The sequence below is a fragment of the Vidua macroura genome, chromosome 13 (assembly GCF_024509145.1).
Source record: "Vidua macroura isolate BioBank_ID:100142 chromosome 13, ASM2450914v1, whole genome shotgun sequence".
NCBI classification, from domain to species: domain Eukaryota; kingdom Metazoa; phylum Chordata; class Aves; order Passeriformes; family Viduidae; genus Vidua; species Vidua macroura.
The window spans coordinates 12,296,915-12,320,247 of NC_071583.1; the positions used below are offsets into that span (position 1 = coordinate 12,296,915).

Below are 23,333 nucleotides of genomic sequence, written 5' to 3' on the forward strand. Positions count from 1 at the left end.
AGAAAGATTCATACAAGTGGATAGATTTCTAAAAAAAATGAAGCAGAAGGACACACCTTCTTAGAGTTCACAGAAGGGTTTTATCATCCTAGTTGTACTAACAAGTAGTTGTGAGCACCAGTGTCCTATTTGGCTAGAACTAAGTACTATTCATCTCTGTACTTACCCTAAATGGGCTATTGGGCACATTGGCTCCTCCCCAGACAACAGAAATTGTATGTTTGATTGGTTTAACTGGCACATAGGAGCAGGCAAACACACCATCAGGCTTGCTCTTTATCTGGATATCAATAGGGTTTCCTTCTCCATCCTAAAAAGCAGTAATACAAGCAGAAGGTTCAGGTACTTCAAAAATGCTTGAATAGTTTGAACAGCCCAAGACTGTTTCAAAATGTGTCCAGTTTTTTGTTTTTTTTTTTCCTGGAACTGCAGCTCAGAAATACTGAAAAAATATGCAATTTACACTCCTGCAAGTCTTCCTCATCTAACACCTGCTCATTCATACACCATACTACAACACATAGAAAATTCACAGGCTCAGAGACACTTCAGTGCTTCCAAATGACAACTCAAGGAAATTACACCTTGCTTTGCTTCCAAGTAAGGAAGCAAAGACATGTACTTCATATACTTCAGAGCAGTCACTTTGTCTTCAGTTGTTGCCTGACTACATTACACAGATCAAAGCACAGAGCTTTGACGGAATTACACATGCCCAGAATTAAGTGGTATATAAGTGAGTAGAAATACTTAAGGCATTTTTCTAAACAGTATTAAAGGCCTTTTGCTACAGTTTCACACAGCTGCCTTCGGGTTTTTACCTGTGCATACATCTTCAGAGGTGCTTTCCCAGCATCCTTGGTTTCAACTGTGAACTCAGCAGGATTGTTCACTATACAGCCAGTCCTCTCCAAGCCCGGGCCATATGCCTTCACCTAGAAGAGCACCTCAAGAATATTAGTTTGCAGCTCAGAAAGAGAAACAAAATGAAATGATTTATGTATGAAGACCTGCCCCCTCCACAAGCCCCATGAAGCATGTGATACTACTTCAGCAAGTTTTCATTATATTAAATCAAAACTACAACAGTATTACTTGAATAAGCTGGGGAATATCTGGTTGGGTAATATCTTGGCAAATTCAGAGCTTTAAGCAGAGGCACTCCAAGAGTCTGCTACCAGAATCCTTTAGAAACATCTCTACTGTAGTTACATCCAAGACATGCTGTGCCATGGGTCAACTCCTGTGCCTCACCTTATCTGCATTGAAGTCTCCTGAAGCTGGTCGAATGAAGGCCATGTAAGGGCTGTCTTTTATGTCCTCATCATCACACATGATGTGCACAGCATATTCACCAGGCTCTTTGGGCCAATACTTCACATCACATGAGCCATCGTTCTTGTCATCACACTCAATTTTAGCCTGAGAAGGGCCTTCTATTGCAAAGCCTGAAAAAGGAACAAGTAGGTTCCGCATATTAGGTTTGTGGCAGCTGCTAATTTAACACCAGTTCCACAAATAGCTTTTTGTTAGCCATAAACATGCCTGATCTCTCAGTCGCCCTTCTTCAGCAATACAGGAGATAATCCATTCATCTATCATTCCCTTCTGGATCTCATCCCACAAAATCACAGATTAACACTCTCCATCACACACACTCCTGTCTCTAGGACTTGCCTTTGATAGATGTTTGTGTTTAGACCACAACATCTTAGAGACTTGGTTTTTCTCTTTTTTTTAGTGTTTTTACTGTTGGGAAACCTATTGTTTTTCATGAGTTCGCTGCTAGCATTGCAAGATACAAATATTTCAGGGAAACTAAGTAAAGTAACATACCAAGAGAACCAACTTCTGTGCCAATGGACTCGACCACAAAGTCAGCTGACTTGCCCACAACTCCCTCGTGCAGTCCTGGCCCCCAGGCTCGCACTTTCTGAGGACCTGCTTCATGACCCACCTGAACTTCAAAGGGACTACCAGAGAAAAACAAAGCATGGTATTAGAAATGGGGACAAATACAGTATCTCTCTTTTACCCCAAGCAATTTAATGAGGCTTTACATTGAATTTTCCAAATTAACAGATGCTATCATGTGGTGGCACAGTGCCCAGCAGTGTCTTTCTGGCAGAGAGGTCATCCAACCCATCACCATCTTGCACCACAAATCCTGAGTGTCAAATACTTGCTCTGCTTGCTGTAGCTATGGACACTGAAATAATAGATCCCTTCAAAGTCTTACAGCAAAGTCCAAGGTGCATGATCCACCATGTTTTATAAGGTTTTTTATTCATGATTTTGCATTAGAAAGACTGACACAAATCACCCTTCAGAGCTTTGTCAAGCCGCTGCAGCCTGAAAACAGGCTGTTAAAAATAAGATGTTACAACAATTTGCCACTAACTTGTCTTCCCAGTGCTAATTCAAATCAGTGTTGCTTTAAAAGCCCACCAACTACACAACCCACTGAAGGACACAAAAATGCCCAAAAAGCTGCTTTTGACTCACCTTTTTGGGATGTTTTGCCCACCCCATGTAATTGTGACAACGTACTTCCCTGGTGTGGCTGGATAATATTCAAATGCATATATACCATCCATAAAGCCTTTTTGTTTCACCAACTCCTCCAAGCCCTCTGTTGAAAGATCAATTCAGCATTGAACTTAACAGTTTCCATCCTGCTTTCAATCACTCAGACAAGTTCATGTTTTCTAGTATTTATTTTAGCTTGCAAGAATAAATTTCTTCCACCAGAAAAAAAAAGGTCAGGTTATAAGGGAAGTTAGTTCTAGCTGCCCTCTAGGACAAAGACAGCAAACACTTCCAGAAGAAATAGAGCAGAAAGTATTTTAAGTTACCAGACTTAATAAGTTCCCTTGTGTTTTATTTTCTTAGTCTGCAGTATGATGCATGTCATATGTTAAAACAAAAAAGCTTAACATTTGTCAGACTTTGTAACCACAAGTATGCAGGGAATGCCTACTTTTCATTTTCTTCAAGATGAAGAATTTAGGAAGAAAAGCTTAATACGCTAAAATTTACGTTGATATGTCTGTTGCTTTTTTTCCCCCCAGCCTCATGAAGCCACACAGTCAGGGCTCTGTGTGTGTGGAGGAGGTGAAGGCAATACAATGCACCTTTGAATGCCGCCCCAGGCGGGGGGAGGTGGCGGCTCAGAGTACCACACAGGGACTGCTGCTGGCGGCCGCATGAGCCAGCGGCCCCTGTGCTCCCATCCTCCCAGGCAGAGGGCCACATCCAGGGCTCAGGACCAAGGAATCTGGGGATGGATCCTCAGAGATGGTCTCTGTCAGCCTATGGGTTCCTTTCCTCCTCTGTTTGTGTGCCCAAGCAGCTAGTGCCACCAGGAATACTGCTCCGAGTCACTCCCAGCTTTATGAGAGTAGGATTTCCATCATGCCAGAGACCCTGGCATGTGACTCACTTCCACAGATTGGATGAAGATGCAATGTGTACCCATAAAGCTTGGAGGCCACAGCAGGCAGATGCATGGATTTTCTCAGTTTTGCTAACTGATGCATTAAAATGGAAGGAACTAAAACCAGATATAATCTTATCCAGCCCTGCAGATCAAAACCTCCCCAACAGACACAAAGTACCGAAAAACCATTCTGAAATCTGGCTTTTTATACAGATCCCATCAGTTCCATCTCCTTCCCGCTCTTCCTTTTCCCAGGCTCTGCTCCCCCCCTTCTCCAAAACACATGCACAGCACAGATTCTCCCCAGCACTCACTTGGTCCCTTGATAGTCACTCCAACATCTCCGCTCCCTGCTGCTCTTGTATCAACCTTGAAGTCAGCTGTCTCCCTGATACGGACGCCCTTGGGCTGCAGACCTCGACCGGTGGCACGACACGCGTTGGGGTTGCAGGCTGCAAGGCAACTTCAGGCATTACTACTGTCTCTGATCTCAGCACACAGGTAGCCCAGCCAGCCTGGGACAACCTTCAGTTTAACATTGACTCAGGGCAACCACAGCTTAGCTTTCAGCACAAGGTGACAGCATTAAGACAGACAGACGTGAGTCTGCCTGTCTGCTGTCTATGCCCCCTGGCTTTTAGGCAGTAGTAGTCAGTGCCACCAGGCAACACTGACCCCCTCCAAGACCATTTTTTAGAATGATTGCAAACACTGAAGCCCTTCTGCTTTCCAATTCAATGCCAGTTATCAGTACAAGACTTTTACACAGCTATCACATAGAGATATTTGCCACAGACACAACCTTCCTGACGCCTTTCGCATTGAGGCCCTGTGCGTGTAGGGTGTAGGGTCCTTTTTGCAGATAAGCCCCAGTGAACAGTATTATTCTTCTGGTCTTTCAGAAGCATATGACTGGGATAACTGCTATTGGCAAAGCTGAGTTTTGCCTGGGCTTTGTTAAAAGATGTCATGTCAAACCCCCCCCGCCCCCCCCCCATTGTCACAGTTCACACTTTCACAGAAGCAAAGTCACTGAACCTCTGCACACTGAAGCAGGGTGGGGTAGGAGGGTTACACACAGCTTAGGCTTATCTTGACCTCTTTACTCCAAGCACTTTTCTGGGCCTGCAGAGTGGCTACAGAAATTTTGTGCACTTAGGAATAGTTTTCATTACACAATCCCAGCTGTCATAAGGTTTTCAGCGCCAAAGACCTGAGAGGTTTGAAGAGACTTACAAACAACCACAGCTTCCCCGCGCTGTAAACCGAACGCGCATTTTCCCCAAGCACGCCGTGCTTACAGCAGGAGCACAAGTCTGCCAAGCAACTTGTTAGGTTTTCACTCATTATACAACAGCTTACAGGTTTTCCCCTCACCCCTGCAGCAGCCAACATCGCCCCGTGTCCTACACCGGATGGTGTGAGTGGGGACTGTGTGCCATCTGCCAGCTCTGAAAGCTCAGTGGGAACACACAGGAGCATGGCTGACGTGGAGTGGGAACAGCTTGCAGAGCACTTACACAGCTGCGTCAGGCAGCTTGTGGTTAAGCCAGTTTCACTGACTGGGTCACACAAAGCTTCAGTTCGCTTGCAACTTTCCTCCCAACCCCAACAAAACCAAAAATCCTTTTGGCTGGGACAAGCTGCAGGCTAGAAGCTTACAAAGAGCAAACATGACGGAGCATCCTGCACACCTCTTACCAACTATGAAGCCATTAGCAGTGAAGTCCAAAATTCCACAAATGGAGGGTAGCTCAGGAGAGATGAGCAGAGATCTAAAAGCATAGGAGCACGTAAGGATGGAACAGAAAGCAAATTAGGTGTCCGTTAAGGAGGAAAACAGTAAATATAGTCATTTGAGGAACAAGGGCGGAAAACAGCAAGACACTGCATAGCTGCATAAATTACTCAAAAAAATTCAAAGGGCAGCTTAACATTTGTAAGTCTAGGCAGAAAGGAAACTAGCAACAAAAGCCATATTACTGTTAGAGAGCACTGGTTTACCCTGAGAGTACTCAGGTGACCCAGTGAAACAGGACCAAGATGTTGAAAGGTACAGGGAATATAAAAGGCATGATCCAAGCATATTCTGTGATCACATCCAAGGAGAAAAGTGCCCATCTACATTTATATGCATTTTTTAAAAACATACCCTCTCCAATGAGAACAGTGCAAGGAGTTTTGGGAATTGCCTCCCCAGCAAAAGTCACTTTGACAATGTGAGGACCAGCTTGAACAGGTTTATAGGTGCAACGGTAGACCTGGTTGCCTTTGTCTTCCACTACAACTTCAGCAAGGTTTCTTCCCTGAGGATCCTCCACTTCCACAATCACGTCACCCACACCAGCACCTGCAAAGAAACAAGCCCAGCTGAGCCTTGGCTTCCCCACCAGCAACAGGCACCCTGTTTCAGACTACCACCAGCTGTCTGGGCTCAGCCAGCCATCCTCTGCTGCCAATTCTAGGCACAGCTTCTGCGTTCAGCTTTTGCCGACAAGAAACATTTGAGCAGGGAGTGGGCAAGACAGCATGATGGCATTCCATGAAGTCAAACTGACAGGGCTCTGCTGCTCCAGCCACAGGGTTTCACAACATAGTACTGAATATACATACAGCCTGGTTACCCTATGGATACCACCCTGTAGCACCTCTATTGCAGATCAGCCCACAGCTTTACCAGTCAGTTCAATCTCTCAAGCTTTGAAGTGGTTTAGATTAAGAGATTGGACAAATGAATGCTGGTCTGACAAGGATCCTCTCTGCTGGGCTATATGTATTCACTTTTGTTCAGACACCTGCTCCTCTCACATCTTATTCAACTCATCATACAGCAAAAACAGTTTTCTATACAGTTTCAGAGGCCAGACATGTCTTTACATGATTCAGACCACTCCTTCTCCCAATTAGAGGCTGAACATAATACTTGCCTCACTATAGCCACATTTAATTTTATTCCTAAGCTCCCTCAGGCAAAAGGCAATTTCAAATATGCTACTCAGCATATTTTGGTGTTTAAATGCTACAAGTAACTGCCCTACGTAGTTTCACATTGTTCTAAATGAATTAACATTTGTAGCATCTTATTGACTCATTCCTTTAGGCTATAGCATTGGCCTAATAGTAGGTGACAAATAATGTGATGGAGATGCCCTAATGAAGATAGTAACCCTCTAATAATTACAATAAAGGTTGAAAGCATTCATCATTGAAGTATGAACTCAAAGTAGCACTGCAGCAGGTTCTTTCTGTAGAGCTAAATATAGAACACACTACACACTTACAGTTGGCTCACAGTTTATCCTTCACACTCACGTTCAACATGTCACAGTCCTGTTTAAAATGAGTTGGGGAAAGAAACTAGCCAGGAACCATCCAGCAAATTCATGGCAAATTTCTGGGTCAGGCTTAGCACCCTCTTGCCCCAGCTCAGCTCTGTAACTCAAATATTTCGTACACAGCTGAAGCCTTGTAAGCAGCCCGGCTATTATTTCACCTATGAGCTGGATGGGGCTACAAATCCTCATCCACTTTACAGCTATTTTTCCAAGGCCTTAGGTTCTCACATTTGAGGAAACTGCAGGATTTCCATCATCACTCATTCTGCTTACCTGCTGTGTAGAGGTCAAAGTAGGTAGGTTTATTGGCAATGTTCCCTGCTGCCTCCAGTCCTGGTCCCTTTGCTGTCACTTTGCTTGCATCTCCCTGGGCTTTGTCAACGTTCACTTCAAATGGACTCTTCGAGATGTGCTGCCCAGCAAACAGGACGGAAACCTAGGGACAGACAGCATCAGCTTGGACCCATCAGGCAGAGCTCAGATCACTACCATAAAGCCAAGCACGAGGTCAAGCACCTGCATTTGTAACACAAAGACACTTTCCCTCAGAGGTGAGGGACCATCCATCCCACAGCCCTCATCACATCCATTCTAACTGCTGGTCACCTTCTTAAAGTTCTCTTGGTTACAGAATCAGGCACACCAGCATGGAAGCTTGAATCAGGATATGCCAATACAAGGTGGATCTCCATCCAGCAATAAAGTGGCAGCAGAACTTGTATTTTATCTTTTCAGGCTGGCTGTGGAAACTGGCCACCCTAGGAAGTGTCAAAGCAATAGGATCACCCATCATAAACCTGTGCCTATGGGCATCCAGGCACAAAGGGAGGAAGTCCTTCTCTGCAAAATCCCTACACTGTACAGTACCATCAGCAAAGAGATATAGAAACAACCTGTTGTTTTCATCTGCATCTCTTGTGACAACCCACAAAACTGGCTTTGTGAGTTGCACAAAGTAGCCCAGCTGTAGCACTTGATACTCAAACACAAATGCACTTTCTCCCAATACACACCTCTTTTCCCCTTGCAAAGGGAGCAGCCCAAAAGCCAGATGGAGAACTAAGGCCACATCAATTTAACTCTTCTTCAGAATGCCTGAGGTGGCTCTTACCCATCAGTGAACAGCAAGCCCTCAGGGGCTCATGTTAACAATCAGCAGAGCAGTGTGTCTAGCAAGAGAATACTGATTATTGACACAAAACACACCTTGTGAGGTCCAGTAACCCTTGGAACATACTGTACTGAGTAGGTCTTGTTTTTGTCACTGGATGGAGTTATCTTTGCCTAGGAGAGAAAACACATCCATTGTCAAGCTGTGCCTACACACGCCAGCTGAACTCTTTACTGATACTGCAATCTATTTCCAAAGTCAGCAATGTTAGACACTTGTTGCTGTGAGAGCAGGGATCCTTGCTATCCTCGTCTTCTCACATGGACAAAATCCCATTGGTTTTGTCTTTCCAAGAGAGGAAGCAAGCTACCTTCTCCCCAACCCAGCCCTTTCCTTTGCTGTTAATTGCTCTATTGAGGCAGGCCAAATATGAGGAGACAGTAAGTCCAATGTACAGCTGTATTTTTCTGGAATGCTGTAACATGATCAAGTGGAACACTTGGATGAGAAGTTTCTATAAACATTAAAACCAGCATTTTAACTCAGAATGATTCATGGCATCTAAATAGTTGCTTTAGCCATTCTTGCAGAATGAGTAAATGCAGACAGTGATTTACTGATGTATGTTATCTAAAAGCAGGTCAGAGAGTACTTGGCCAGTCAAGCTAAAGCTCTGCAACTACTGGACACTGGAGCTGTGTTGCTTAGTTGCATGTAGTGACTGTTTTTCAAGGCAATCATGAAGAAAAGCTTGAGGCTTCTTGCACTTTAGATAAATGGTATTTTGCAATTTCTTTTTAGATTACTTATTTGTTGAGAACTCACTTGTGAAGGATGAAGGTTACCACAAAAACTACAGCCTTCAGACCAATTTGACTTTTCCATACAATACACTTAACGTACATACCTCCTCTCTGTTTCCTTCTGGATCTTCTATGAAGACCATCAGGTCACCCTGCCCAGCACTGATGGTGTCCACTGTGAAGATGGCAGGCTGCTTCACCATGTTCCCATGAGGCTCAATCCCTGTGAGACAGATAGAGAATAGCACATCAGCTGCTGCCACGAAACCCAGAAGACAGTTTGGAGGCTACCCAAAGGCTGTTCAACCCATTCTCCCTTGCAAGCCACCAGAATCAGTTTCCCCAGACTTCTGCACATCATGTCTTTATCCTCTGCCCACAGCATGATGCTCACAATAAGGCCTTCTCTTACAATACAAGTAGTTTTAAAAATTGGTTGAATCATCGGCACTCAACTCATCTTACAATCTCTGACCAAGTCAGGAACACAGCTGCTATCTGGATTCAGGTGAAAATCAGTTACCCTGACAGGGACTGAGGGTCACTCCCGCTGCTGGCAAGTGCAGGGCTGATGCTGACAGCAAGCAGGATATGTGCATTAGAACTGCTCTTTAGGAGCCATTCTGCTTCACACAGTTAAACGTTTAAATGTGTTGTACCACAGGACAGGTGACTAGAGAGGCAGGAGAGACATTTTTGGAAGCATTTAGGTGAAGGCATTACGCTAGAGCCAAGAGTAAAATACTTACTTTAAGCCAGACAATTTTTACGTGTACTGCCCCATCTTACTCCATTTTCAAAATCCAACAGTACAGACACTGCTAAGATTTACTATTCTTTGAAATCTGCTCAGACTACCTGGCCAGAGTGTACACTGTACAAATGGCATACAGGAACCTCTTAAAACAGTAAAAATCTTGCTACTCTGTGTGGTTTCCACTTAACTTTTAATCAGTTTCCTTATTCTCCAGCACAGGGCCTGCTACAGCACGCATTTACCAGCAGGATTTCATCATTTCTCTGTACACAGTCCCAGGTCGTGACATCTGTCATGGTGGTGTCAGACTGAGTGGGTGGAAGAACTTCCCAAAGTTGCTGATTCCAGACTAGCCCAAACACATCCATACCCTTCCGTCCAAGGCAATTACTCCTTGGCTGATTCATAAAACCGTGGGCACTACTGCTCCATAGCACAATTAGTGGAAAGTGCAATGTCTGATTGATTATAAAGGAAGTGGTTGTGAACAACAGAATTCCTGAACTTGTTTATCTTCAGAAAACAGTAACTTGAGAGTAATGCAAGGAAGACCATGTTTTTGCTAGGAAATCTGAGCATTCTGATAAGGTGTTAACAATTGACATATTCATTCTTTCAAACTAAGCCCTAGATTATCACCTAGCTGAAACTGCTACAAATTTGGTCTGTGTCTCTCCAGTCCATCCCACAAGCATTAGGGTATGGTATTCAAGTTAAGTATCACGCCTTCTGAAAGCATAAGAAGGATTGATTATCCTCCTCTGAAGACAATTTCAGCCAGGATACCATTAGTTACAACACTTTCTTAGCCTACACTTCATCTTCTAAATTTTACTATCTTATCAGTGGCCTGCTTTGGACGGTTAAATGAGAACTCCTATTCCACCACTGATGACCTACACAACTCTGTACATCCCCTCTGCAGGCTCATTTCACACCAGCTCTACACATGGCTGTCCTCAGCACAAACCCTCACGGTGCTCAGGGTGGTGTGCTACAACTAAGACTCTTGTTGGGAGGTTATGAAGAGCTTACATGAAAAAGGGTAATAAAAAGAGCTAAGACTGACCCACTTAGCACTTGACAGTCATCTTTTTCTGGAAGCATGAAAACATGTTTCTCACCTGCCCAAAAGACCCTGCTCAGTCAAGGATTGAGCCCCTTGCTGCTGGAGTCACCTTCCAGTTCTGACATATCTTAGCAGTCAGAATTATCAATTACTATATTTAGTGACTCTGTTTTGTCAATTAACTTAATGAAAACATCAATCTTTCAATAAGAGCCACTCAGTCTAAAGTAATTTTCATTACAAAGGTTCCAGAGACACATGAAAGCAGACAACAAAGTAATTCCAGTTTTTGAATGACTAAAAACATGACTAAAGCCAGACTTGACAGATTGAGGCAGGCTGATCAGTCGTTTACACATTTGGGGCCTGAAAAATGTGTCTGTGTATTGTGGTTTGCTGTGGAAGGCACCAACAAAGGACATAAACCCCAAGTTGGATAGGTGCTAAATCCACTCTGACTGTAGGAACTGCTCTTAAGTGCATAAATAAAGTCCGTGTCTCTTCATTCCACTAGTTAAGTTTCAATGGAAAATCAAGTTTAAAAAATCCCAGGCAAGTAAGAAAACCAGAAAAAAAAAAAGGAAAGTTTTGTTTCTTTCCATTTCACTCTTGTACACCCAGTTCTGAAACACACTCATTCTAAAAATCTTGAAGGACCAACAGCAGCCCACAGACGAAAAAAAAAAAAATTAAGGTGGAATGGAGAGCCAAGTATAATGCTGAAGAGATGTCTTCCAACATGCCAACCGTATTCAAGGCAAAAATCTGTTACTTATTCATTTGTGACTGTGCACCAATCTAGAATAGAACCTCATCAATAGTTACATGAAATTATCAATTTAAAAGGTCAGTTAAAAATAAGAATGCCTACATAGATCTACAGTTGCATAAGCACCTATGGACAATCAGCAAATTCAGCCTTGAGTCCTTCCAATCAGCAAATACAGCCTTTCTAACAAGGCTCAGCACTATTTAATGTCTCAAGGGCTACCAACCCATCTTTGTACATGTGCAAAGTATTCAACACTATCAATCAACTCAAGTAAGTAATTTAGAATTACCCCACTCTAACACATATCAAGCGTGGGAAATGGAAAACTGTCTCTACAGAGAGCCTGCCAGAGAGACAGTGAGGTGATGAGGTTTTTCTTCTTTTAAGGAGTGCTTTATCACAAGAAGCATTCACTGCTAGATCATCACCCATCAGCAGCAACACTGCTGTTCTGAATTCCACGCCAAGATTGTTTTAGCCCCATATCATGCTACTTCTTCCAGCTGTGGATGGGAGGCTGGCAGCTTGCAGAACAGGTTCAGACTGGGAAATTTACATGTTAGAACTAGGAGTGCCTTCTGGACTATATCCATGTATTTCTGAAACCAGGCACCACACCAAGAGTATACAAGTGAAACTTTGAAGTCAGTTAGTTACAGCAGGTCTGAAGTTCAACATAAGCAGAAAACCCCACCCAGCTTTCTGAAGAGTTACTGCTCCATGCAGCTTCAGCTCACCAAGTCCTTACCTCTGCCATAAGCCCTTGCTTTCTTTGGATTCAGTTTGGGTTTTAAAGGAGCTCCTGGTTTCAGCTTGGCTTTGGGGAACTGGGACAGGTAAGTCATCACAGAGTGCTCATCCACATCAGGGTGGATAATTTCTTCAGGGGTAATAACCTGAAAGACAGTGCAAATAAGCATATTATAGCAGTGCTTGGTTACCGCAGGTCAACACAGAAACAGAACTATGACACAGACTTAGATTTCAAAACTCCCACATGCTAATGGGATTTCTTACACTTATTTTCCCTTTGATAAGAAAATCAAGAAGCTCATTATTGTCCCAGTGTGGTCTGGGGGCATTTTATGCCTTGATTACTAGGAGTTCTCAGGAGACTGCAACAAGCTTAATGGTACCAAAGCAAGACAACAGCAGTTCCCCTTGAAAAGTGACATGGGGATAATTGATACTGAAAAAGTTAGTAATTCATAATCCTGCATGCTTACAGCTCTGAACTGCAAGGCTTGCAAAGTAAAACTTGTGACCAGTCTCTTCTCCTGCTTCCACAATACAAGGTGCTTCAGAGACTTCTGGAACTCTGTCCAAATTTATCAGCATGAAAAGAATCCAGTTTGTAAATACATTGCTCTCTGTTTGAACATTATCATCACAGGTGATTTCCTAAGCCAGTAAGTTTTTCTTCTGTGGAATTCAATGCAGCAAAACAAACTCACACCATGGACTAACATGTCAGGCACCACCATATAGGTCCTTTCCTCCTGCCTTACATGCTGCAACAGCAGCTGTCTTCAGCAGAGACACCTACACAAATACAACCAGAGCTCTGAAACTTAATAGTGTGTTTCATAACAGTGCACCCTTTCTCAGGCAACTCTACATGAGTTAAGAGTAACTTTTGAAAGCTTCCAAGCAGCTTCACCTGCTTTCCTGAATTTAAACTCCACCTAATCACAAGACCAAAGCTGGCCACTGTGCTCCCCACAGGCAGCCCATGTGTTGCTGGCCTTACCTGTGGCACACCCAGCCAGTCATCCGCTTGCTGCATGGCTTCCCGGGCATTGTCCACGGGTTTCTTTGGGTCCCAGGTCTCCCAGTCAGGGCACAAACCTGCAAGCACATTTCAGTTATTGTGTGTTATCTGCCAAGGTGCTTCCCTAGCTGAAGAAACCAAGTATAAACTCCACATCGCCTTGCCTTACACTGCTTCGCAGAAAGACATTCAGAGCTTTGCAGAAGTAACCGAAACAAGACAAACACATGCTGCTTACTGAAACAACTCTAAGGCAACAATCAGTGTAGAGTCATAGAATGGTTTAGGCTGGAAGGAATCTTTAAAGATCATCTAGACCAACCCCCTCCCCCCTGCAATAAGCAGTGACATCTTCAACAGAGCTCTGTGCAACCTGACCTTGAATGTTTCCTGGGATGGGACATCTACCACCTCTGAGTAACTTGTGCAAGATACCACTCTAAATTTAGCACAAATACATCTACCATCCTTAATGTTTCACTGTTTCTCTTGCAGCATATTTGGTAAGGAAAATTTCAACTGCTTGCCACAGCAGCCTAGATTGCTTAGATGAGTACCAGCAATCCCACTAGCAAGGTTGTTTCATTAGAAAGTGATGAAATTTTGCCTTTTTCACACTACATCAAATTATTTGCCTTAAGCAGCTCAGTCTCAGCTTACCAAACACTGAAGTTTCAGTTAGCGTGCAGTTCTGGCTGCTCTGTACTGCCTCTGCAATCCTAGTTCAGGAGAACACATGAAGTCTCCCACTGCACCCTGAAGTTGAAAGGTTGTTGGCACTTGCCGTGGGAACAATCCTTTCTTCCATTTAGGAGCCAGCATTTGTGCCTTTGTCCCCTGCACCCAATACAAAGCTTTATGGCGCCTCCCATAATGCAATCACACATTCAGCTACAGGCCAGAATTTCTCTTAGCCAAGAAGTTTAAAACTTGCTGCTTCCTGCAGCTGGTCTCTTTGGACTCTTTTGGTTTTCTTGAAAGCTTCATTCCAGTCTCAAGCTCAGCAGTGAAAATCTCACCTAGGAAGAGCAGCCACAAGATAACAAGCAAGGAAAACACTGGTCATCAGAACAATGGACTTACCTGGAGCACAGCTGTCAACAAGAGCACCCAGTGCTTTGCCATCCTGCCAGTTCTGATTGAAGTTTGTGATTGGCAAGTAAGGAATTTTGTTCTGGATCCAGCCCAGCAGCCTCTGCTTAGGGGTCTGCTTCTTTGCATCATCATCACCTTCATCCTCCCACACTGGCATAGAAATGGAGTAGTGAAGGATAAGGGTCCATATCAGGCCAAGGATCAGCTTCAGGTTTCCATCAACTATGGCTTTACTATCTGGAAGACAAAATACATACAACAACTGATTACCTGCCATTCTAAAGAAAAGAGGTATGTTTTTAAAACAATGTGCCTTCACTCATGCAGGTAATCAAGGACAAGGAAACTGACCCAGGCCACTTGCAGGCATTTGTTCAGGTAGAGACACCATTCCTCACAGGAAGCATTAGACAGGACAAAAAGAAGAACCAAAGGACTCAGTGCTCTCCAGTTGTCACTTGGCCTTCAGCTTTACGATCTTAGCTTAGGAGAAGTGGCAGTTTAAGATGTCTAGTATTTTGATTTGGATAAGTACCACCTCATATTTCATAATGGCATTTGTATCTTATGAAAAAGGCCAAACAGCATGTGATGGAGGTCACAAAACCAGCATCCCAATAGGCATGATACACTCCAGGGCATAGATAAAAGCATTTTGGAAACAGCATTCGTTTGTCTCCCACACACATCAGTAATTTGCCTTTAAAATGGTAGGGAATAAAATGCTATGTAGTGAAGACAAGCAAATACAGAGTTTGGGATTGGTCTGGATATATCAAGACCTGTGTACGATCAGCAAAGTGGGCAGTGGAAGTCCATGGACAATCCTTTGCACCATCACACAAGACATCATCCCCTCACACTACAAATTCAGAGCTACAGAAAAGAACAGCCAGCTTTGGCTTTTCCATATGATGCTCCAGCTTATGAAAAATTTATCACCGGAGTGGCCATGCTGCTGTTCTGCTTTAAGACATACTATGGAGCTAAGTTTAAGGCTGCTGGGTATCAAGATCAGATTTTCATAAGCAAAGTCTGCAGGGGCAGGATGCCTTTCTGGATCAGTTTGGCCTTGTGAAGTGACCACTACAGTTCCGTGAATTCACGTGCAAGTTACTTAAGATTGAATGATCTCTGTTACAATCTGTTATTTTTGCTTTACTGATTTGTCCCTTATTAAACTCTTGAAATGTTGAGGCGTGGACTTCGTTTCTCACACCTCCCTCCCTTTGAGCTTGTAGTTGTTACTCAGGTTGTATTACACTGCTAACAGCTCCAGTTTTTTCAAGCTCACCCAAATCAGAGCTCTTCTGTTTCAGGATGCTCTCAGCCTGACAATTCCTCTTATTCCCAGCAGAATGTTACAGCACAGCATTTTTTGGTTCTTTCCTCCATTTCAAGTGCAAGCTGTTACAGAAATCCCTTTTCAGTCAACAGAAGTTACAAGTGACCTGGAAACTTCTGTCTACTCTCCAGCTCCTGCAGCATATACTGGAGTAAAGACAATTACAGCTGCATAAACTCCCTTTCATGCCACCAGAATTATTGTACAAAAGTCTTACAGAGTCCTTGCTAGCAAAGTAAAAGTGTTCTGTAACTGGGCTGCATTCTCCAGTTCACATCCAGAGAGTTAACAGGCAAAGTCCTCCAAGGTGACCCTCCTTGTGTCCAACACCCACTGGGCATGCCTTACCTGCTCCTCTCTTCAGCTGTGGAGACCACAGCAGCAATCCAGCACCATCTTATCAATGCAAAAAGATCTACTAACTTTCAAAACAAGTGTTTATACAGAATAGTGACCAAGAATAGTAATCACCCTTTAACCCAATGCTCAGGCAAAGCGGTTAATATTTACATGGTTTCACAATAGAGCAGTATGTCCTAAACAGATAATGCTGTAACTTAAGACCTTGAAAGGCTTTTGGACTTTCTGGGTAGTTAGTGTCTGGTTTCTACCCAGATTGATTTGTATGGGATTTTTTAACATCACTTTTGACTAATCTTACAGGATTACGATATGTGTCTGCCACTTGACTGCTCACTGCTGATTACACATCCAGTCCAAGATACACAATAGATAGCTATGGGGTGATTAAGCCCTACTGGGTTTTAATTACAGGTTCCAAGGTAAAAGTTTACATCATATAAACAGTGGGTCTCCTAGCAACAACTAAACAAGCCCTACTGTTACCCTTTTCTGTCCTCTTTCCAGCTGAGATACAAACAGGTCAGTGCCTTCCCTCCCCCGTGCCAGCAGCTCCTTCATCCCACTCCATGGCACAACTACCAGGTCACACTGTGGTGCTGGAGCACACCAATGGCCAGCCCATCTCTGCTCCAGAAATGCCTCTAAGCTTCAGTTTCAGATTTATATTGACATCGGCATTTTTACTAGAGGGACACAGCAATGATTTAGTATGCTACAAGCAAGCTCATTTCAGAAAACTATCCAGCATTTTCAGGGAGGAATGCCAGCAGGACAGAACCACCTTGAGTACAATGCTACTCACACATTACTCGAGATAAGGAATGGCTCATTTTATATTTCTAGCACATAAATAATGTCTGTATGTGGTTACAGTGTGGTTACTGCAGCAACCAGCTGTGTCTTCAGAGCTTCCCCAGCACCCCACTGCCCTCTCCAAAGGCACAGCTGGGCTGTGGTCCTTGATCTGGGGAAAAGCAGCCTGTACAGGCTTCACAGCAAGACCAAGAATATCACATCTCACCAGCCTCATCCAGAAAGGCTGGGCACAGGGCTGCTGCCCTGATGACAGGAAAAGGTCATCACAGGAACAGGACAGCTCTTCCTTTCTGGGGTTGGTGCCACTGCCACGACTGCACTTTGTTAGCAAGTTAGCAAGCTCTCACAGCCTCACAGCTTCCTGACAGGCATAGGGATCTCATGATGTCATTTTTTCCAAGCTAAGGAGGAGGGTTTGTCTGCTTTCATTTGGGGTGGGAAGTAGGCAGAGAGAACTCCTGGGCAGGACAGGAGACCTTATCAGCACCCAGCAGAGCTGCCCACATGCCCTTCTCACAGGCACCCCACTCCCAGCACTGGCTCACAATCTCTATGACTGTATAAAAGAATCCTCCACTTTCAAGAGAAGACCAAAGTCCAGCCCAAAGCATGCTTAGCTTCCATGTACTGCTGTAAAGCTCAGCTCCACCTGGGCACTCAGGCTCACCAGAAGAGCTTCTTCTTTAGAGCTGCCTTTTTCATTAATTGACTAAAAATATTCCATGCATCTTGGGCTTTAAAAGATGAAAGTGACAACCAAGAAGACACGAATCAATTCAGGTCCATTCAGGGAGCACAGAGCTGGCCTTGAGAACACTTTGTACAACCAAATTTGCAAGCATCCCCCACCAGCTCTGAGTGTACACTAAGTGTAATACTGCCAAGGTGTAGGGATAGTGGAAAAAATAATATATTCCAATGACACTTAAGCACCAACAATCATTACTGCAGGCCCTGCTTGTACCCCAGCTCAGCTGGATTGCCAATGAATTCCCTCTATTCCCTGGTCTGCTTCAAGACACTTTCTGGCCATTTCAGGCTGGAAAACAGATTACATAAACAGCAGATTTCCACCACTGCTTTCCTACAACAAAAATTACTTTTAGGCATACTTATTACTCACACAGTCAATGCTTTACAGAGCCTTTAAAGTCATATTTTTCAATTGCTCCACTGGAGCTCATAGTAAATTTACAACATAGAGATGCACACTTGTATCAGTGCTTCTGAACCAAACAGCCTGGCCCTTGACAATTCATCTGCACCACCCCCAGCTGCATTTGGCTTTCAGCTTCAATGAGTTAGGTGTACAGGAACAAATTGCCTGCCTTCAGCTGCAAGAGTGTGTTTACTCTACAGCACCAGCCATGTTTCCACAGATTAAAGGAGCCCTCTCCATGCAGGAGAGACAGCCACTGGTCCCTGCCTTCCTGTGGCTTGGAGAAAGCAAGCTGCTGGATCTCATCTGCCAAGATCATTTAGCAGGGTTGAACCAACTACTTACAGCATCACTGCAGACAGCTTTAATGTAATCTTTCTTGGAGAAAGCATAGTCATCTGCATAGTTTGCTTTATTCATGTCATGGTGCTTATGATAACATCTTCAAGATGCCCTTACAGGTATGTCAGAGAGCAATGTTTGCTGGTTTCCAGTAGGAGATGTGTGCTTTGGAGATCAAAGTCCCTGCACAGCTGACTCATACTTGCTAACAGTTACTGGACTTCTACTTTCAAAGGGCACATTTTTATGGGAAGCCCAGGCATGAAGCAGGAATCCATACCACAGGCCTTCCCTCTTGCTTCACACTAGTACTTGGGAGGACTTTAGCTCAACTGGAAACAGGCAACTTTAGAGATGCCATCTAGATGAGCCAATGAAGGGTTTGGAAAGAGGGTTTTGTGCTAGTTTTGGTGGGTTTGGGATTTTTTTATTATTATTAGAACTAAGAATTTTGTGGGTGTGATATGCAAGTTCTCCTCCCACTCTTGCTGTGGACTCCAAAACTTTGAATGCTGTAAGGTTACCACTTTCAGACAGTTGGCAAGTTCTTAGGCTGTCCTAAACCACCAAGAAGCAAAAAAACACAGAAACGTTTTAAGTTTGGATGTAACACAAACGCTCCTTCTCACCTACAGTGTTCAACGTGCATTTTAACTTCAACTCTCCATCTCCAACTTGCTTCCCTCCTCTAGAGGTACCCGATGACAATCCAACATGAACAAAACAGCAGCAGCCGTCAGCAAGACGCAGCCCCCATTCAGCTGCAGGCAGGAGCTGTCTGCAGGGAAGGGCTGCTATCAGCCCACTGCTGAGGTCCTGCTGTCAGGGTGCATCTCGACATGACATACATGCTGACTGCTGGAAAAAACCTTCCAGCCAGACTTAAGCTGTTCTGCAGAATCAACAGTATTGAATAAGCAAGCACGCTCTTTCTTAAAAAAAAAAAAAAAATCTATATATAGCCTACAACATTAAGTTTTATGTAGAAGTATCCTGCTTCCTAGTCAGCTATTAAGTGGCTGCCTAGTAGGGTGAACAAGAAAACAGGCTGAACCAGAGCTCATTTGCTTCCATCACACCTCTGAGTCTAGATTGTAATTCTTCCACTTTTATTATCCTATTAACTAAGTGGCAACCAGCCCAAAAAATGGATTATGGCAATTCCATAGGCCAGCAGTACATACCACCAGTCTCAGTCTTGAAAGGGAACCAATTTTCAACTGCTCAAACTGATTTATAACTGTTGCTCTATACTAAAATACTAATATGGTATGTTACACTTGGACTGCTAAAAATCACACTCCTCAAAGCAAAAAGAGATGTCCAAATGCCAGGGCTTCAGCTAGCAGTGTGACTAGTCTGAGCCAGCAATGTGACCATTTTGAGACAAATGTGTGTCATTTTTATGGCTTGAGTGACAAAAAACTTCCCAACCCAACCTACCAAGTAGAAAACTGCCAATGCTTGGTCCTCTGCATTTGTGCTTATAGCTGCCCCAGAAGCCAGTGCCAGAATTGAAACCTGGCACTGGTTGGAAACCTGCACATTTATCTACTCCAGTACAACTCCCTAGATTCTACTTGGAACACATGGCTTGAACAATATGACCTTTATTAGATCTATAATTGTACAATAAAAAAAACAAAAAAGCATTATAAACAAGATTCTGACTAGTATCTCCTGCTCATGTGCAAGTCTGCTCTGCATTCAGATTAAGCATAAGTACTACCCAAACTATGGCAATGTTCCTTGAACTCTGCCCTACAGCAGAGCTGCAAGTCATTCTCTGCTGGACAATTAGTGGAAACAAGCTACCGAAGCAGACAGCTTCCTTACTAAATCAAGCTAGTCATACAGACTGTGGAAGTATTGCAAAACAAATGAAGGACTAAAAAGGCAGCTTTTGAGTAGTGACTTTTATTTTTTTTTAAATAGTTTCATGGCTGAGGCTGCAGTCGACACAGCTTGTTCACTACCTCACAGTGCCATTTCAGAAGCTTAGCTGTTGATTTTCACCCTGAGAAGTTAAACCACAACCAGCATTGATGTTTGCATCCACCTTCTCTAAAAAGTGGTCTTCCTCTTCATTTTTTATGTCTTCCATATTTAAACTTTTGTTCTATGCATTATATGTAGGGAGAAACCAAATCCATGGTTCTCAATAAAAAAAAAAAAAAAAAAAAAAAAAAAAAAAAAAGAAAGTCTCACCAACAGCCCTTTCTCCTTAATTCCAGGCATGGAAGGAATTTTATATAGCACAAAGTTCATATCAATTATGGATCAGTTATGAAGAGACTGGAAGAATTTTAGATCTTAGTGTCTTTAAGTGTCTGAGCATTTCCCCACCTCTAGTTATTCTCATCTATTGTTAAATAGATATAGCAGCTATGGGACAGAAAAATTAAGCAATGATTAGGGCTTAATCTTCTGGAACAAAGAAAACACCACACTGAGCAGAGCCACATGCCAAACAGAAGTATGCAGATGAGATGGAGCTGAGCAAGCTGCCCAAGGAAATTCTTTGCTGAAGCATACAGTATGTGTTCACAGGCTTACTGTGTCTGCTAAAGACATTAGCAACATCCTCTGTAGGGATAATATGTCTTTAAATCAATTACAGGGATTCCTCTGTGCTTTGAGAACATATGCAACCATTTCCTCCAGTGCCCCTTAAGCCCAGGTCCATCCCAGCTCCTCAGGGCCAGCACATCGCTTGTGTCCTGCCATGTGCAGGCGCTCACCCCATGGAAGCACAGGCTGTGCCTATTGCACAGAGCTGGTTGAACTTGGGTCAGTTTTGTGGATCCCCAGCTGTGACCTGCCAGCCTCTAACTGCCACATGCTCCAGTCCCACTGCATCTCTGCTTCTCAGCAGCATTTGCAGGCAGCGCTGTGATCCCCAGGACAGCTGATCCTCAGCAACCAGCTTACTTGAGTCTCCCTGGGCTTTCAGCTCACTGGCTCCCAGCTGAGCACCCACGCCCTGCCAAGGCACAGCCACTCCTCAGCTCCCCTAATGAGCCTCGGGGATTTCATCACCTGAGGAAGTGTATCTTCAGGACGCCTAAGTGATACACCATGTACACTCAGAGATCCACTAAGCTTTTTACAAGGTAGGTTTTCCAGAGAAGGAATGACTTTTCACTGGACGGTTGTAAGAACAGAACTAACTGGTGATCTAGACATTGGCAGGAGGATGGAAAAAATAGGGTTTCATTTTTTTTTTTGCAAGGGACAGAAACCATTTTCTTCTAGGCTTACCAGGGTGGCTGGTTATTAAAAAAAAAAATTTAGTAAGATTCCTTTGTGAGACAAATCTTCAGATCTGAGATATTAAACACTACACTTCAGAGGATTTTAAACTATTAAAATAGTGTTTACTTCAACTGGATTTGAAACCAATTGTGTCAGAACTTCAGGCCACTGTTGCAAACATCACCCTGTTCCGCCTATTGGTGCATGCTGGGCCTCTAGAAAGGATCTCATGAGGTGGAGCTGGCAACTGAAAAAATAAGTTCAAATCCAGTCCTTTTAGTGTAGGTTTGGCAAAAAAAAAAAAAAAAAAATCACACAGACTTTTAATACAGTAAAGAATAAAAATAATCAAACCAGTGGAGCTTTCAGGAGCAAAGTACAGATTAAAATAGCTCTGCCCAACTTCTTAATAGGTACCCAGAGGCCACTCATGTCTCACATCCAGAAGAGAAAGGCATAACACAAAGCAAGTTTAAGCCAGCAGTATAACAGCAACAGCAACCAACCCAGCTTCTCCAAGAGAAACTGAAATCACCCAAGGGGGCTTGAAGGAGAAGTCAAGAATTGCAAAATTAGGAATTGTTAAGGCAGCTGGGGAAAATAGTCAAACTGTGGGTGGCTTATGATCAAATTCCTTAATACCTTCAGTCTGAACACACCTAGGTTTCTGCTGCCTTAAGTGCCATATCCCAATTTAGGATATGAGAAGGCAAACACATTACTCTTACGTCCAGGAAGAGCTGCAGACATGTGCTAGTGCACATCCAAGCCTTGCTGTGAATACTGTCTGTGAGGACCAGGAGGGCTCCGCATTGCTGGCACGCTGCTGGGATGGGACTAGCAGTGAGCAAGGATGCAATATAGAACAATAAGAGCTGCCTTTCACAGTGGCTATTTCAGACCCGGCTGCTCCCGGCCAAGCAGGTCCCCACTCACAGCTGCAGGACTGCAGCACAGATACCAAGCTGAACAGCATACAGGAATGCTGTGCCTATTATCTGAGATCCTTTTGGTGCAGGGGGAAGAAAAGAAGGCGTCTGAATGTTCTGCCTTTGTAGAGCAGCAAGTTGCCATGAGTGCTGCTTTGTCCGCAGCCAGCGAGCTCCTCGCCAGCCTGGCGGGGCAGAGCGCCAGCGCCACACTAACCCCAAAACCCCGGCTCACCTCGAGAACTGGCACAGCCGAGCACCCGGCGGCCGGCGGACAGGAGGCATCACAAGGGGCTTCCCCCAACCCTGGAACCCCCGTGCCCCACCTGCAGCTCCCGCCCCATACATGGGCAGCGGCACAGCGGGCTCAGGGCCTGCCACAGCACGACACCGCCCACGGCATCACTGCCAAAACCACCCCACAATGGGCCCTGTGAGCACGGCCCCTGCACCAGCAAAGCACATTCCCCGCTGCTGAGCTCATCCCAACGCCCCTCCGGTGCTGCTACCGGCCCCAGGAGTGGCTGGGACACTGCAGCTCCCACATGCCTGTGCTAGGGACAGACAGTGCAGGCATCCTGCATCGGCACCGAAACAGCAGGTGACATTCAACCCCTTCGATGGCAGAGATCCATGTCTCCAGGGGGGAATGAGTGGAAGCTGAGTGGCAGAGCAGCCAGCCTTCATGCTTCATTATGCACAGGGAGCCCAAGCCTGCATGGGACAATTCTGCTCCTCATGGGCTCGAGTCAGCAGTATCCCATCCTCCAGGACAGCATAGCCGGCACCATGCCAAGACAGACTGCATCAACCTCACAGACAACAAGTGGATTGGGAAAGCCTCCGGACAGCACCTGGCAGCATGGGATGGGGTTGTAGAGAAGGGCTTCAGGACAGCACCCACACGGACACTCAGCCCCAGCAGCCCCAGGTTCAGAGGCGGGCAGAGGGAAGCTCCAGGAAGCCATGGGG

At 44.4% G+C, this 23,333-nt stretch overlaps 1 protein-coding gene across 3 annotated transcripts in view; it reads right to left on the reverse strand.

Annotated features, from left to right (window-relative positions):
• The window catches only part of FLNB (filamin B), a 71,141-nt gene that overhangs the window by 33,031 nt on the left and 14,777 nt on the right, over positions 1-23,333 (reverse strand). For all 3 annotated transcript variants that reach the window (XM_053989108.1, XM_053989110.1, XM_053989107.1), the window contains exons 2-14: positions 14,141-14,389; positions 13,037-13,134; positions 12,035-12,182; positions 8,793-8,911; positions 7,981-8,058; positions 7,048-7,210; positions 5,592-5,789; positions 3,754-3,891; positions 2,506-2,632; positions 1,837-1,973; positions 1,255-1,448; positions 822-935; positions 167-310 (exon numbers count right to left, since the gene is read on the reverse strand). In XM_053989108.1, coding sequence (XP_053845083.1) covers positions 167-310; positions 822-935; positions 1,255-1,448; positions 1,837-1,973; positions 2,506-2,632; positions 3,754-3,891; positions 5,592-5,789; positions 7,048-7,210; positions 7,981-8,058; positions 8,793-8,911; positions 12,035-12,182; positions 13,037-13,134; positions 14,141-14,389 — 1,907 coding nt within the window. The remainder of the gene's footprint in view (positions 1-166; positions 311-821; positions 936-1,254; positions 1,449-1,836; positions 1,974-2,505; positions 2,633-3,753; positions 3,892-5,591; positions 5,790-7,047; positions 7,211-7,980; positions 8,059-8,792; positions 8,912-12,034; positions 12,183-13,036; positions 13,135-14,140; positions 14,390-23,333) is intronic.